Genomic DNA, 17,805 nt, shown 5'->3' on the forward strand with positions numbered 1-17,805 from the left:
TTCCTCCTATCTCTGAATCCAAATTGTTGTATATTTCCTCTTCAATCTGAAGAGCCACAAGTGTAATTGCAGGCTCTTGGCACTAGGTGGTTCAATGGAGTAATTTTCTAACTTGCTAATTTTCTGTTGTGCTAATTTAACTATTTTGTCTTTGTTGTCCTTATCAGAAAACTTAATTCACCTACAAACATAGATGGAATGAAATCAGCACTTCAAATGACTTCAGTTTTTGTTCTGGCCATTTTTGTTCTCTCCCAGGTAGATAGTAGAAACCTTCTTGGGATGTCCTCAAAGCGTCCATGAAGATATGAAACATCCGGTCAGCTTGTGAAGGACCCTGGTTTATTTTACCAGAATGGAAGTAGCCTTTCAGGAAGGTATCAAATACATCTATAAACTTAACTGAGAGACACAGAGGTGAAGTGGAGGCACAAGAGAGACCTCACAAACCTCCAAACGTCTCAATCTGTCTGACTCGTGAAACATCACTTTTCCCAAAGGTAGAGACTCTGCAGATCATACACTGAAATTAAATCTACCATTTCAGAACAGACTGGAAGCGAGTCATTCGTGATCTCAAGGGACTGCCTGAAAAGTAGAGTATTCTTTAAATGAAAGCAGATTGTTCGTTGCTTGGGAGAACTTGCTGTGCAAAACTAGCTGTCGTGTTTAGACAGGAAACATATGATATAGAATTTTAATGAGGTGAGACTGCATTACATTTTACATGATTATTTGCCTATTTTATCTCCTAATGAAATGAACACAGAATGTCATTATAGAAATAGGTTTAGTTCACGCAAATGGCCAGAACAAAATCTGTAATTATTTGAAGTGCTGAATACATTCCATCTATTTTTGTTGGTGCATTAATTTTTCTGATAAGGGCAAGATAACAAAGACAAAACAATATTAGAAAATTACTCCACTGAACCACCTAGTGACAAGAGCCTGCAATTACACTTCTGGCTCCTGTTATACACAAAATTTGCAAGAGTGACATTTGACAGAACAGCAGAAACAAAAATTAGAATACAACAAAGTAACTCTTTTGCAAGTCTCTGAAGCCTATAGCAGTGAGTGGATCACTTCTGTCCTGTAAATCGTGATCCTAGTCTTTTGTCTGAGATATCTGTCAATGACCCCGCTAAACGACAAGAGTGTGTGGTTCCAGCAGCCTGGAAAGTACCACCAAGACCATGTTTTACGTTGAAAACTGCAGCGCAGCAGATTTGCAAAAAGATCTAAATGTTGCGTGGATTGAAAAACTGGTCAAACACAGAAGAAATTTTAAAAGGAACATGTACCCTATTGCAAGAGTGTCTTTGTCACAAAGATTCACACAAATCAAAAGGCTGAGTCATTCGGAAATAGCAAGAACTGCAGATGCTGGAGTCAGAGATAACACAGTGTGGAGCTGGAGGAACACAGCAGGCCAGGCAGCATCAGAGGAGCAGGAAAAACTCTTCGTCGGGACGTTTCGGGCTTAGACTCTTCATCGGGACGGATGCTCCTCTGATGCTGCCTGACCTGCCGTATTCCTCCAGCTCCACACTGTATTGAAGCTGAGTCACGAAGTTGCAGTTTCGAGTGTGAAAGGTTTAACTTTTAGGGTAACTTTAAAATATAGGTTACTGGTAAACACAACATATCGTATGATTTTCCACTGACCTTCATTTTAAGGGATACTATCACATCTAAATACACATTTACTCATAAATACGGGTTATGGTCATGTCTAACATTGCTATCCTTGTTTAAAGCATTACAGGGAACAGAGTGGGTGAGTTTTGATCTCAAATAATACGAATACACATTTGCAGTAAATGTTTGACTCAGTAGGTGAGATAGCCAGTGCGTAAAGTGTTTTATTTTCCTGATTGTAGTTTACTGGATACTTTGTTGCAACTCAGGGAGAAAATTGATGACTAGGCCTGTAGATAGGGCTTTAAACTAAATAACTAAGGTGGGGACCAGGGGTTCAGTTGCACAGAAAATTAGAAAATCAAAGGTAAAAGAGAAGGTAGAATTGCTGGCTAGTGATGGTTACCAGAAAATGAAAGGAAGGGACAGATTGTGTGAATGGAGAAAACACAGGAAAATGGATAGGAGAATATCGGATCAGCCATGATCCTATTGAACAGCAGAGCAGACTCGAGAGGCTGAATGGTCTCCTCCTATTCTTAAGGTCTAATGTAGAGAGCAGAAAAAAAGCTGCTAGATTAATTAGATGGAAGCTGTGTGAGATTTGGCAGGAGCTGACAGGGTCCCTTCATGTATAATAACTGGCATTTCCTAGCTGTTGCTCCAGTCAAACAATCTGCAGGACCACACAGCAAGGGGAAATAATATAGAGCAGACCAGTAACCACACTGGCAACAAATGGGTGGCCTGCTCCCATTTCCATTAGTGTGTGATCCTTCAGGGTTTTCTGGCTCTTTGTCGAACCACAACGAATCTTACCATGCCCATCTTCACCACTGATGCCACTAAGCATTGCATCCATCACCCTGCAACTCTCTCCTTCTACCCTGGTGTTCAGTTTTCTAACCATTCTATTCAACGGATACATTTCAGTGCCACTTGACTCTAAGAGAGAGACAGTCTGTCTTTAGGAAAAGCATGGTGACAGTATACACAGTATTTGCACATTGCTGCTTGACCTTCTCCTATTTCTTGATTTAATCATATCAAGAGGAAGCAGTGTTGGACCTCTTCAGGCACTGGATAAAATCAGGCCAATGAACTGCACACATCAAAATTTGCAAATAGCTCAAGTTATTTCTTTATTACTTCTTTCACGTCCTCTGATCTGAGAATTCTGGAACGATCTCTGCTATCAGTGAAATGCAGCATTTTTGTGTCTTGCGGCCAATAACCACAGGATCAGGAAGGCATAATGGCCACAACTATCCATTTTACATCATTATTAACAAGAATATTGAGAAAGATCAGAGAATGGGAAAAATTGGATAATAGATTGGGGGGAAATTTTGCGGGGAAACTCTCCACTGATTGGAGTCTTACCTGGCACATTGGAAGATGGATTTGGTTGTGAGCAGTCAGTCATTTCAGCTCCAGGACATCTCTGCAGGAGTGTCTTAGGGCCACAATCTTCACTTGCTTTAACAATGACCTCCCTCCATCACAAGGTCGGAAGTGAGGATGTTTGCTGATGATGACACAATGTTCAGCAACATCACAACTCCTCAGATACTGAAGCAGCCCGTGTTCAAATGCAACAAGAGCTGGACAAAATCCAGGGCTTGGGCCGACAAATGGCAGATAACATTTGTGCCACACAAATGCCAGGCAATGACCATCTCTAATAAGAAACAATCTAACCACCACTCATTGACATTCAATGGTGTTACCATCACTGGATCCTCCACTTTCAACATCCTTGAGGTTACCATTGACCAGGGACTCAACTGCACTCACAACATAAACACAGTGGCTACAAGAGCAGGTCAGAAGCTAGGAATACTGCCACAAGTAGCGCTCCTCCTGATTCTCCAAAGCCGGTCCACCATCTACAAGGCAGAAGTCAGAAGTATGATGGAATACTCCCCACTTGAAAGAATGGATGCAGTTCCAACAACACTCAAGAAGCTTGACACCATCCAGGACAAAGCAGCACACTTGTTTGTTATCACATCCAGAAGCATCCACTCCCTCCACCAACGATGCTCAGTAGCAGCAGTGTATGCTATCTACAAGATGCACTGCAGAAATTCACCAAAAATCCTCAGACAGCATCTTCCAAGCCCACAACCACTTCCATCTAGAAAAACAAGGGCAGCAGATACATGGGAACCATCTACAAATTGCCTTTCAAGCCACTCACCATCCTGACTTGGAAATATTTTGCCGTTCCTTCGCTGTTGTTGGGTCAAAATCCTGGAATTCCCTCCCTAAGGGCATTGTGGGTTAATGCACAGCACATGGACTGCAGAGGTTCATGAAGGCAGCTCACAACCACCTTCTCAAGGACAACTAGTGACAGGCAATAAATGCTGGCCTAGCCAGCAATGCCCACAAATGAATAAAAAAAGTATCAGAGCCAGCACAGATATGATGGGCTGATTGGTGGCCTTCTGCACTGTAATGTTCTCCGATTTTCTGGAGAAAAAGCATCAAAAAAGTCCATCAAACCTTTCTTCTTCCTAATTTATCAAATATTAGCCCTTATTATTGAGCTCAGGAAAGTAATTCATGCTAATATATTGAACAAACCTTTGCTTGAATATAAAAATCTGTACTGAGCAATGGTAGTTATATAAGCTGAGTGTCTTACCTTCTTTAAGAACAGTGAGAATGGTCGACGCCTTTAGGCTTCCAGTTGGAAAGGTGATAAAAGTACACACGTACGTTCCAGAAGCAGATACTTGTACATTTGTGAAATGAATGTTACCTGTTCCATTGGTTGGTGATTTCGATTCAAACTCTACAGCTTCCATGGTGCAATAGCTACCAAATCGATGGTTAGCAACTATAAAAGCACCAGAATCATGACTGTTTACATTACTCCATTGTATCTGCACAATTGTAGTATCGTTTCCTCCATGTAGGATGCATTTTAATGTAATATTGTCACCAGGTGAAGCAGTAACAGTTTGGTCATAATCAATGCTGAGTCCTTGCAGACCTGAAAAATACAAAAAGATAACAACAATAGACAAGACTGCCAGAGAAAAGATTTATTTTTGATGGATTTGAGACAGTTGCATAAAAATAGCAAGAGTTGCACAAATGGATCTTGACTGACAATGCTATAGAGGTATTATTACATCAAACTGCTTGCAAGGCTTTAATGTGAAACACATTGTTGGTCTGAGTTGTGGACTTAAGGCAAAAAAAAATCCAACAGTTGTGTGCTGGTTAATTCACAAATGAGGAATTTTAACTTGCTCTATATCTGGAAATTAGCATTCGGAAATAAAAATAGAATGTTAGACTTTCTGCACTATTTATGCCCCACAGAAATTTTCCACTCTCGGTTTCACTGGATGCATTCTAACTAAGGCCAAGTCAAGGTCTTATACAAAGATAAAAAGGCGTATTTCATTTTCTGGTGACTTGTCCTGTGAATACTACCTGGAACCTAGTTTGCTTCATTTATCCACAATAGTGACACAAAACCCTTACAGAGTCATGCACCACAGTATACAAATTGTTTTTCTCTTTCACAACTAGCTTCAGTTCTGTCCTTTGTAAATTGTATGTATATTTAGTTTTAGTCCTGCCCACGAGAATGACATAACAATTTTCTAAATTAATTGTTATTTACCAAACGAAGCCCACTTTCCCAATACAGCAAATTCTGCTTGTAGTAGTTAAGAAGTGAATCTTTTCTGAGGCAATTAGAGGAATTAAGCGTTAAGATGTTCTGTTGTGGAAGGCACTACATCGAGTGTGGCATAATGTTAATGCTAATTGTCAACTTTTAATTCGTAACTCACCATATAAATAAATTCACTGGTGCTTAAATGAAGCTGCATGGCTTTATTAACTTTGTGAAAAAATTAACAAATGTACCACCCAAATAATACTGCTCATTGACTATAACATAGATGACTGTGAGCTTCTGCTAAAGCGTCATAGTTTCTTCAGCACGGGATCTTAGCAGTTTTTCTCCTGCCTATAGATTCTATACTCACGGTATTTTCTCTTAAAAACTCCTCATTCCAAATCTTGTGCCTGCTGATATAAGGGCTTCCTTCCTTTTTGTGAAGGGTGCAGCCTCACAACTTCAACAATCTCTATTTCTGAGGGCGATATATCCATTTGCAACTTCACCCTTCTTAGTGTTTAGAAAGTCTCTGTGCAGACTTAGTCAATGTTTTAATGAGCACACAATGCCAAATGAGTGATAAAGCCCTGAAACTGGAAAATTCTTTCTTCTTGCTTCTCCTGTGTTCTTTGATATGTTGCTGCATCTGTTCTTCAGAGTTGTAAGTCCTTTCACCTACAAATTCCCATGGCACAACCCTCACAAAGTTTACAGATCTCCTGACTTGGACCTGACTTGATGCATGTCTGCCCTTACTTAGTCTGTCAGCCACTTTCACCAAAGTTCAAAAAATTCCCTAAATGATCTTAATTGATCTGTTTAAGAACACAGGCAAATTTGGAAGTCCACACTTTCCCATTCTCAGAAATATTGCTGATACCATAGATAGAGGTGGAATGTCCAGCCACATGACATTGGCACCTTTTTTTCTGCTACCCATCTCTGTTCTAGCAAAATCTAGCTCCAGTCTAGATGTGGTTAGAACCCTCGACTTTATGAATAATAGAATAGAGAACCAAAACAAGATTAGGCTATAGATGGAGAATTGTGTTCACGTCTGGCCAATTTGCTTCAGGAAGAATGGTAAGTCCTTACAGAAAGTGTAGAGGAGATTTACTAAAACGGTATAAGAGATAAGAAAATTTAATTAAGTGGCAATAAGCTGGGGTTGTTCTCCTTACAGCGGAGAATGTTACGTGGAGATTTATAGCGGTGTTCTAAATTTGCAGATTCATCAAAAACCCGATAAATTGTCAGAAGGATCAGTAACAGGTAATTGGAAAAGAACTAGAGGTGACATGAGAACAGCAGGATGTTATGATCTAGAATATGTATCCTAACAGTACAACGGAAACAGCTTCAACAGTACCTTTCAAAATGGAATGGATAGGTGCTTGAAGACGAAACATTTTGAGGCTATAGAGAGAGACCAAAGGAGTGCTACTATTTGGGTTAGTCTACCAATGAGCCAGTATAGGCATAATAAGCTAAATGGCCTCTTTATCTACTGTGTCATTCTATTGTTTTTTGATTCCGTGCATATCTTATGTTTAGGTTTGTGCCGTCACACCAATATCAAACCATACTGTTGCTTATTGAGGACTGTAACAATGAGGCACCTTGAGATCGGAGTGAATTATCACAGAATAGGCTTCAATGGGCTCCAGAGCAATGGCAGTGGTGTCTTCAGAGGCAGTGTGACTACAGAGTCAGCTGGGCCTGTGAAGCTTGGAGTGGGCCTCTGACGGTAACATGGCATGGGCTGGTATAGCCTGGAGCAGGGCTCTGATGGCAGAATGGTGTAGGTTGGGAAGTTTGGAGTGGGTCCCTGGCAGTGGCATAGCGTGAGCTGGGAAGCCTGGAGTGGGACTATAGCAGCGGAGAAGGAAAAGTTGGACTTTCTTTAAGTCACCTTTCTTTTTATTAATTTTATTCTAAGTTAATGTGAATGGCACCTATGTACAGTGATGGTACAGACTTTTCACTGTGTTTTATATTGAATACACGTGAAAATAAATAAATGATCTCAGAATTGTTACAGTGCTGAAGGTAGCCAGTCAATCACATTTGCACCAGCTCTCAGTATGAGCAATTCACTTAGCTTCCTTCTCCTGCCTTCTCCCTGTAACCCTGTGCATTGTTCCATTTCAAATAACCATCCCATTCCCTTCTGAATGTCTCAATTAAATCTTTCTCCACCACACTCATTGGCAATGTATTCCAGAGCATAACCACTGGCAGCATGACAAGGCTCTTCCACAGACCACTTCCAATTCTTTTACTGATTACTTTAAAGCTGTGCCTTCTTATTCTTGATTGCTTCATGAGTGGGAGCATTTTCTCTATCTTTATTCCATCAAGACCTCTTATTATTTGGAATATGGCGATGAAATGTGTTCATAGCCTTCTCTTCACGATGGAGAACAGTCCCAGCTTCAAACTATCTTCCTAGCTCAAATTTCTACATCTCTAGAACTATTTTCATCAACCTCTTCTACACTCTCTGCAATGCCTTTGTGACTTTCCTTAAGGTCACACAACTAGAAATAATTCTCCAGCTAAAACTGAACTGGTGTCTCCTACAAGTTCGACGTAACCTTTTTGCTCTTGTACTCTTATGCTTCTATCAATTAATTGCTCTGTCCACTGTAACAAAAGATAAAGTCTCCATAGCACTACCAGACCTTAGGCTGCTCTCTCCAGAGAGAGAGAGAGAGACCGAGAGAGAGATGACTGGTGGGCATTTAACCTGAGAGTCACCATGCCTCAGGCAAAGGGAGGGGTTAACAAAGAGGGTGCTTCATGGTAACCTCAGATGGTGTGGGAATTGAGTCCATGCTGTTGGCATCATACTGCATTGTGAATCAGCCATTCAGCCAACTTAGCTAACTTAAACTGTACTGCAACTACCAATGACCTAATAAAGTACACACCCAAGTCCCTCTGCTTCTGAACCCTTTTTGAAGTTACAGCCTTTATTTTCCATTGACTCTCCATGTTCTCCCTACCAAAGTACGTCATTTCACACTTCTCCACATTAAAGCTCATCTCCCACCCATCCACTCACTCCGCCAACTTGTGTATCTCCTTTTGAAACACAATAGTATCCTGCTCACATTTTACAATGCCTCCAGGTTTCATATCATCCAAATTTCATATCCAACACATGCTTCTTCAATTCTAAGAGGCCTGAGAGAGCACTGGGTAGGATGGGGCTTGTTATAAATGACTACCATTTCTTACACTGATGGATTACCTAGAAAGCAGTTTTAATTGGATTAGTTCAAATAGTAAAACTTATCTTTGCAAAGAACAGTTTTCATGAAAATGTTATACTTCCCCACGTCAATGGGCAGTATTGTCTGACTTTAATTAAATAATTTACACCCCTTAATCCAAATCTTATTGCATCCATTCCCATACCTATCCGTCTGTGCTGCTATATGTCTCATTTACCATCATTTTTCCATTTCCAGACAGGAATCAGGGACTTCCCAATACAATTGTTGTAAGGTGCATAATAATTGGTAGGAATAACCAAGAAAATGCTTACATTTTTTGTAGTCAATGGAGATGCAATGACAAAGATTAACTCATTAGCATTTTGACTACTCTGCACATTTTTAAAATGCAGTATGCTTTGCATATGAGCGTATATCTGAACATACAAGTTGGGAGCAGGAATAAGTTGTCCAGACCCTCAAACCTGGCCCATCATTTAATAAGATCATGACTCATCCGATTACTCTGCATTCCGGCTATCCCCCAATAAATCTTCACCCCTTACTTACCAAGAATCTATCTGCCTCCCCTTAAATATATTCAAAAACTCTTCTTCCTCCACCTTTTCCAAAGACTCTTAGCCATCAGTGAGAAAATGTTCTCAACTTCATCTTAAATGGCTGATCCCTTATTTTTAAACAATGATTCCTAGTTCTAGCTCCTCCCACGAGATGAAGCATCCTTTCCACATCCACCCTGCCAAGACCACTCACAAACTTATATGGTTCAACGAAGTTGTCAGTTTCTGTTCTAAATTGCAGTGATACCGAGTTCAGCCTGTCCAGACTTTTCTCATAAGACAATCACCTATTCATTAAATAGACCTTTACTTAACTGCTTTGCACACCTTTATATCTTTAATTAAACAGGGAGACCAGTACTGTGCACAGTACTCCAGATGTGACCTCACCAGTGCCCTGTTTAACTTCTATACATTTGAATTCAAATGTTCCTCACAACAAATGAAAGCATTCCATTAGTTTTTGTGATTACTTGTCATAACTACATACTAACCATCTGCAATTCATACACCAGGGAGCCCAGATCCCACTGCATCTCAGTGCTCTCCAATTTCACACCATTTAATAATTCGCTTCTTTCTTATACTCTTTTCCAAAATAGGAAATTTCATATTTCCCCATATTATATTCCATTTGCCAGATATTTGCCAACTCACTTATTCACATCCCCCTGTAACCTCCTTATGACTTCTTCATAACTCATCATTGTTTTGAGCTTTAGTTATTTTAACTTTGACCTCTTTGTCAAAGTCATTTATAAAAATTTGAAACAATTGGAACTCTCAAACGGATCTCTATGGCAGACTACTTGTTAGATTTTACCAAAACTTTGAAAAACATTTAAAAACTATTTTGTTTTCTAAATCATCAGCGGAAATTCTATCAAATAAATGGCAAGCACCCAATCTGTTTATCATTAAGAGATACAATCATTATAGTTTGACATCTGAAAAACTATACTCTTTTAATATGTTTTTTTAAAGGGGCACATGTGATGGGCATGATAAAAATTTACAATTGTCAACAAAGAAATAATATGTCCTTCTGAATCAGTAGACACCAACTGGTTGCTGATTGGAGTCATGTTGAGGAATTTCCAATTTTCCGAATTAATCCTTAATCCAATGAGTGTTCAGATTTCTGCAAACATGTCCCAGAGAAGAGAATTAATCTGAACTAACTGTGATTGGTGATCTAGAGCAGATCTCTGTGATCTCTATTTAGAATGTTAACCCCCATACAACAGAACCAATCTTACCACTTTTGAACTCCGACAACTACTCAGCATTCAAATGGAGTAGTTGGGAGAACAGTTGTAGTTCAATAACTTATCTCTGATGCCATCAGCTGTTAATGATGGGCAAGTTTGGCAGCGGGTGTGCATTTAACCAAGCAAGTTGGACCCTGTCACTTTCCCACCTCCATCTCAATTATTTCCCTATTAATGGTTACTTAAGGGCTCCTTCCAGCATCATTCATCCGTTCCCAATTCCTTTTTAAATCTTTTGAGTATAAAAGAGCTATTGGCCTCGAACATGCAACACTGATTTACACCAATACTGGCCTTTTGGACTTCACCAATCTTGTTAACACTCTCTCTTAAACACTCACAATAGGTATGCATTCTGTAGCATGGAGAACTCTACATCATCAAAATTTAAAGCAGTCTTCAACCTGTAAATGAGTTGTTGATTACTTTCTGCTGTACCTATTGGTGTTTATGGAAGTGTTGGGTGTGAGCCAATGCATTATTTACTCTTGTGTTGCATTCATCACTTGAATCAATTAACAGTGCTTTTATTTCATGGAGTTAGTTATAATCAGCACAGTTTGCAGGAGTAGTGCTGCACCTGGAAGATGTCAATTTTGTTTTCACAGACTTTGATCACACCTTTTCCTCTTGGGTACAGACGTCATAGCAGCAGTTCACATTGAACTGCAGCATGAATGGGTTATAGTGCTGAGGGAACAGATTTGGTAACTACCATATGATGAGGAACAGAAGCAGGAGGAGGGAGAAAAGATGAGACGACTGGCACATCCATGTCCCAAATGGGTCAAATGGGGTTGCCCAAAGCAAACACGGGTTCCCACCTCGTTATATGATCCCACCTTGTTGCTGCATAACAGTCTCTCACCTTACCGTCACTCAATTATGAGCCATCACAGTGTCCCATTGACTACAACCCTTTAGTAAATGCCATCACAAAATACAATGCCACACAAACATCGGCCAACAAAACATCCAATAATCCATTTCAAAGCCAGTGAGTCACCCATGTGCATTTCTCTTAGTCACTGTCTTGAGAGTGTCTTTAACTTGTTGAGGATTCCAATGCAATGTTATGTGAATGTGGTAAGCTGCTGACTGTCATTGAGGGACATTGCACATGGTCAATCAGGGTGTAATGAGCAGCTCTTGGCCTAGGAGGCCCAATTTGCAGGCAAGAACAAGGACACTGGCAGAGAGGCAGCTGTGGGACCAGGAATACTATTGTTCCAGGAGAGAAGAGCAGTTCTGGCTCCATGGAGCTGCAACTCTCCTGAGAGTGGCAGCTTGAGAATCCTAGTAACCTATCAGATCACAGATTGATAGACAGCTTGGAAATATCCAAGCCTCTTTGAGCACTTGTTTCTGTAGGCCTGATGGTAACAGTCTGAGATCACATAGCAGAAAACTGGGGGTTGCATAGAAACAAATTGAGGTTTTGTGACCTGTGTCTGGTTTTCTGCTGCAATACTAGGTATTGGCGTGGTTTCACCTCATGCTTTTATGAAATCCGAGATATCGGTTATTGGACAGTGCAGGTCAGGTCTGCAAGTGCTCTCGTCATGTTGACCACAGTGGAAAGGACAGCTCCCACATCTGCACAAACGTCTGTGACAATTTGTATTTGAACTTCTCTCTGCCCTTGTCACTTAAAACAGACTTTATAACAGGTTAGCTGCAGTACCAAACATTTGTCTGTGCATCGCAATCAGCATATCTCCTGGATACCATCTGAGCCGACTGCAGCAAAATAAGGTACAATCTCAGCTCACCACAGAACAGTATTTCACTTTCCACTTCAGGACCCTGCAGTCTTTGGGACTCGATATCAAGTTCAGTAATGTTAGGGCCTGAATACCTTCTTCCAGGTCCTTTACCCATCTCCACACTTTAGACCTTGTCGTCACAAATTCTGTTTTCATCACAGCCAGTCCATTTTGACCTTCTAATTGTCCCCAGGAGCAGCTTCAATGGATTAGCATGATCCATTCCTTTGTTTGGCTGTCTTTCTGTCCCTCTGGGCTCCTTTACCAAGCCTCTTCCCCACCCCCAGACCTGTCTTCACCAAGAATTACCACATTTTCCTAGCTAATAATAATTCTGATGGAGGGTGACTGGACCTGAAAAGTTAACTCTGCATCTCTTTCCACAGATGCTGAGTTTTTACAGCAATTTCTGCTTTACTTTCAGTTTTCCAGTATTTGCAGTTCTTTGTTTTATTTAGTGTCCAACCTCAGCATCTTTATTTGATTCCTTCCCTCTCCCCAGCTTCAGTCCAGTTGTGCCCTGTGACTTACCACATCTACATCCTGCCACCATGTTACCCACTGAAGTTTGTGCACTTCTAATACCTGAGCTGCAAAGATTTCTTTCAATTGTATCATCAGTATTTTCTTGCACTGGGACTTGAGCTTCCCATACTGTGGACTAGATATTGCATACCCCCTCAAGATGCTTTTTTCTTCAATGGGAGAGAGGCATGTAAAATAGGGTGGGTGTCTAGCCCAGTACATTTTCACCCACACCAAGGTCATCCCCATAATACTGAGGCTGAGCAGACATCAAAGGCAGCAACCTGCCCAACATATGTGAAGAAATAATTAAGGGTTAATTGAGCTTCATTAAATAGTTCCAGCATTACATCTGCAAATCTTGGAACAAGCTCTGTGTCAAGTGTGTGCAATCTGCAATGGTGGTTTCACAACAGGATAGTTAAGTTGAAAAGTCATCCCAGGGTCTCTCGTGATTGTCACAAAGACCACTCTCAATTTGTCACAAAATAGCTGACATTAGTATTATGTAATTATACAACACCATGTTGTAAGGCTGATTGTTTTCTTCCTTTTGGTTTTATCTCTGGGATTCTCTGTTCCACAAAGACCAGTGAACACAGGACTGGTCCTATGTTTTCCTGTATCAGGGTATACCTATTGTTTCCCCATGTGGTGAAGTGCCAGTGGTAATCTAAAGAGGTCCTTGTATGGATATTACTTGGCCACTTTAAGATTGGTTTAACGATGGGAATGTCATCTAGCACCTCTAGTAAAATGTCACCTCATGCCATCTATACCTTGGGAAGGCAGCCAACATAATCAAAGACCCCTCCAACAAGGTTATAATCTCTTCCAACCTCTTCCATTGGGCAGAAGATACAAAGGCTTAAACTGACGTACCAGCAGATTCAAGAACAACTTCTTCCTCACTGTTTTCAGACTTCTGAATGGACTTCTCAAATTTTAAATTTAATGTCGATTTCGCTCTTTGTGCAACTTCTCTGCAGCCATATCATTGTATTCCTTGCCCTTTGCTATTAATGCACTGATGCACTTTGTATGGTATGACCTGCCTATATTGCACGCAAAACAAAACTTTTCATTATGCCTGGTACATGTGACAGTAATGGCTCAAATCAAATACAAACCAGTTTTAGACCTTAATCCGTGCCTCAACAGGCTCCCTGACTCCTGGTAAAAATCCCACCTCCACTCTACGAAATCTGTCATTTTATTTTTAGTGTCATTCGTTCATTTAACTGCAACATAAATTCAATCATTGTTACTTATTAATTTCTTCGTTTGTCTCTTGGTATCAATTAGGTTGAAGGTAACCCCAGGAATTATATTGGCAGCTTAATCATGTGGTTTGCCACATCATAAACTATAAAAGTGAAACTGAAATAATTTAAACCTATTGAAGCTGGACGGACCATGTGATTTCATCCCCAGGCAGCTGTTTTCATTAAAATTAAATGTAAATTTCTCCCGCTCCACTGCTGTAACTTCAAGAGACATGCTCTGGTAATAACCATGTACATATATAAAGAGGGTCTGTGCCAAACATTGAAAGAAGTTATGGGCAAATGAAAGAAGCTGGAAGGAAATATAATGTTAATAATACTATTCATTTGTTAAGGTGTATTCATTAAGTTCAATGACCATACTCCAAGTCAAAGTGGATTGTCAGCTACTTGTTAACCTTAGGGATACTACCACAAATTGGAACTGCCAGTTGGGAGCAGTGTTTTCAAGGAGATCATCACATGAGATCTCAAGGCTACAACCGAAAGATTTCCTATGATGTATATTGTGCTGGAAAGTACCAAACTGTGCGATCACTCCTGCTGCCCTGTCTATTTATGATCAGGCTCCTGTGCTGAGAAGCTATAGCAGGTTTATCAAAAATGACTTGTGGTTGTTACTGAAAAATACTAATGGATACATACACAGGGGCCAGGTATAAACTGGGAACTGATACATAATGGGGACTGGTGCACATGTGGTGGTGGGGGGACAGGAACACATTGTAGACTGGTATTTTCAAGGAGGGGATGCAACAATCATTTGCATTTATAAAGCATTCTTTATGGCAGTGGGATGTCTCATGTCACTTAATGGAAATATTGGGTTGAAACTTACTAGAAACCAACTGGTGTCTTTTTTTTACAGTTTATGGAGAGTTTCTTTCCACAATCCGAATGAGTTTTCTCACACTATCTTCCCAAACTCGCCTCACTAATTAGTGCCATGTTCCTGTGATGCCCTGCTCACCCGATTCTCCCATTCGGCATATGCAGAAGTATTCTGGGGTTCCAGATGCTGGCACAATCTCATAAAAGTCCAATGTACATGCCATCAAGCTTTAACCATCCTGAGCTACAGTATACAGTTCATGACATTTATGGTTGGACATGGCAATTAAGGGAAAGGTGGTGTCATGCCTTATGGACATTTCCATGGTGCACTTGTTATTTACAGTACAATGGGAGGCAACAGAGGTCCTCGTCCAGCAGTGAGTCTCAGACTCAGCCTCTGGCCACCGGTGAGCTCCCCACATGTCATTATTTCTTTCTTGATACCCTTCCCCGTTAATATCAAAGGCTCCGTGTCCTCACCCAACACACCGATCTAATTCTCATTTCCCCACTTTACCTAACTAGATCTGGATATTTGAATAAATATACTAGATCTAGTAATACATCATCCGCTAATAGAAGTCAGGGTGATGCTGTCTGTCAATGCCCGCCCTCTCACATTACCTCTTTCTCTTCAATATTCTCATTTCCCCCCATATATTGAGTTGTGTAATATACAGCAATCCCCTCTGCCCGCTAGCACTCTACCTTCAATCCCCAGCTTCTCTCTGGCAGCACTGGTCCCTAATAACTGTCCCCTTGTCATTAAGTGAATGGCTCCTCTGGATTAACTGTGGTCTACTCGCTAGAATAATGAGTGGCTAGACCTCTGATTGATATCTGTACAGCTCCCTGATTCCTTAGATTGATTGTAGGCGACCCACTCAGGACTCACTGTGACCCACTGTCTGGACTATCAGTAAAGAGAGGTGTGGACACTCTCACTGTGACCACCCAAAGTGGCAACTGATTATGCCTAAGCTGATGTTAGAGGCAGCCATTGACTCACTGTGTCAGGATTCTGTGACATAGAACGTCAAACATAGTACATCGCAAGAACAGGCCCTTCAGCCCATTATGTCTATGCCAACTGTCATGCTATTCTAAACTAATCTTATCTGCCTGCACATGATCCATATCCCTCTATTCTCTGCCTGCTCATGTGTCTGTCTAATGTCTCTTAAATGTTGCTATCGCATCTCTCCTACCACCTCCCCTGGCAGCACGCTCCAGGCACCCACTATATAAAAGGCTTGCCTTACGCATCTCCTTTAAACTTTCCCCTTTTTACCTTAAACTTATGCCTCCTAGCACTTGACATCTCCATCTTGGGGATAAAGATACTGACTGCTCATCATATCCATGCCTCTCATAATTTGATACACTTTTATCAGATCATCCCTTAGTCTCTGATGCTCCAGCAAAATCAATTCAAGTTTGTCCAACTTCTCTTTGCAGCTAATAGACTCCAATCAAGGCAACATCCTGGTACAGCTGTTTTGCATCCTCTCCAAAATCCCCACATCATTCCTATAATGTGACAACCAGAACTGCACACAACACTCCAAATGTGACCTAATTAAAGATTTGTACAGCTGCAACATGATTTGCGAACTTTTATACTCAATACCCCAATGGATTAAGCATGCCATATGGCTTCTTTACCACCTTATCCAGTTGCATTGCCACTTTCAGGGAACAATGAACTTGCACCCCAAGATCCCTCTGTATATCGATGCTGTTAAGGGTCCTACCATTCACTGTATAATTTCCTCTTGCATTTGACCTCCCAAAACGCATCACTTCACATTTTTCCCGCTAAACTCCATCTGCCATTTTTCTGCCCAACTTTCCAACTGATCTATATTCTGCTGTGTCCTTTGACAACCTTCCATACTATCTGCAAATCCACTAATTTTCAGGTCATCTTCAAACTTACTTGCAAGCATCCTATCTGGCTGCTTCACAGCGTGGAATGGTAACTGCTCTGCCCAGGACTGCAAGAAACTACAGAGAGTCATGAACACAGCCCAGTTCATCACGCAAACCAGCCTCTCACCCATTGACTCCATCTAGACTTCCTGCTGCCTTGGGAAAGCAACTAACATAATCAAAGACCCCTCCCATGCCAGGTATACTCTCTCCCACCATCTTCCATTGGGCAGAAGATGCAAAAGTTTGAATACACATACGATTAGATTCAAGAACAGCTTCTTCCTCGTTGTTATCAGACTTTTAAATGGACCTCGCAGATGTTAACTCTGATCTCTCACTTTCTGCTCCTTCCCTGTGGCTGTAACACACTATTCTGCACTCTGTTCTGCTACCCTGATGCTTGTATAGTATGATCTGCCTGTACAGTACGCAAAACAACACTTTTCACTGTACCTCATTACATGTGACAACAATAATTCTATCGATCAATCAATACTAATCAGACCACCTACATTTTCATCCAAATTAGTTGTGTATGTTACAACCAACAGAGGTCCCAGCACTGATTCTTGCAGAACACTGCTGGTCACAGACCTCCGGGCAGAAAAAAACACTCCTCCACAACTACACTCTACCTTCTATGACCAAAACAATTTTATATCCAACTTACCAACTCACCATGGATCCCATGTGACTTAATCTTTTGGACTAGCCTACCATGAGTGACATTTCAAAATGCTTTAGTAAAGTCATTTAGACAATGCCCACTGACCATCCCTCATCAATCCTCTTTGTCATTTCCTCAAAAAACTTCATCAAATTTGTGACACAAGACCACCCCTGCACACGGTCATGTGGCTATTCCTAGTAAGTCCATTCTTTTCCAAATGTGAGTAAATTCTGTCCCTAAGAATAGTCTCCAAGAACTTCCCTACTATTGATGTAAGACTCACTGGCCTTTAATTTCCTGGATATTATCACTGTTGTCCTTCTTAAACAAAAGGAACAACATTGGCTAATCTCCAATCTTCTGGGGCCTCATCCACAGGTCAAGATATAAAGATATCTGTCAAGGCCCCAGCATTCTCCTCCT

The 17,805-nt window shown here is 40.8% G+C and overlaps 1 protein-coding gene across 1 annotated transcript in view; it reads right to left on the minus strand.

The window, feature by feature from the left end:
• Positions 1-17,805, minus strand: part of si:ch1073-15f19.2 (T-cell surface protein tactile) — a 94,833-nt gene that overhangs the window by 50,827 nt on the left and 26,201 nt on the right. Inside the window, exon 2 of the mRNA XM_048598133.1 lies at positions 4,298-4,648. Within this exon, the coding sequence (XP_048454090.1) occupies positions 4,298-4,648 (351 nt within the window). The remainder of the gene's footprint in view (positions 1-4,297; positions 4,649-17,805) is intronic.

This window comes from Rhincodon typus, chromosome 6, assembly GCF_021869965.1.
Source record: "Rhincodon typus isolate 14 chromosome 6, sRhiTyp1.1, whole genome shotgun sequence".
In the NCBI taxonomy this organism is placed as follows: Eukaryota; Metazoa; Chordata; class Chondrichthyes; order Orectolobiformes; family Rhincodontidae; genus Rhincodon; species Rhincodon typus.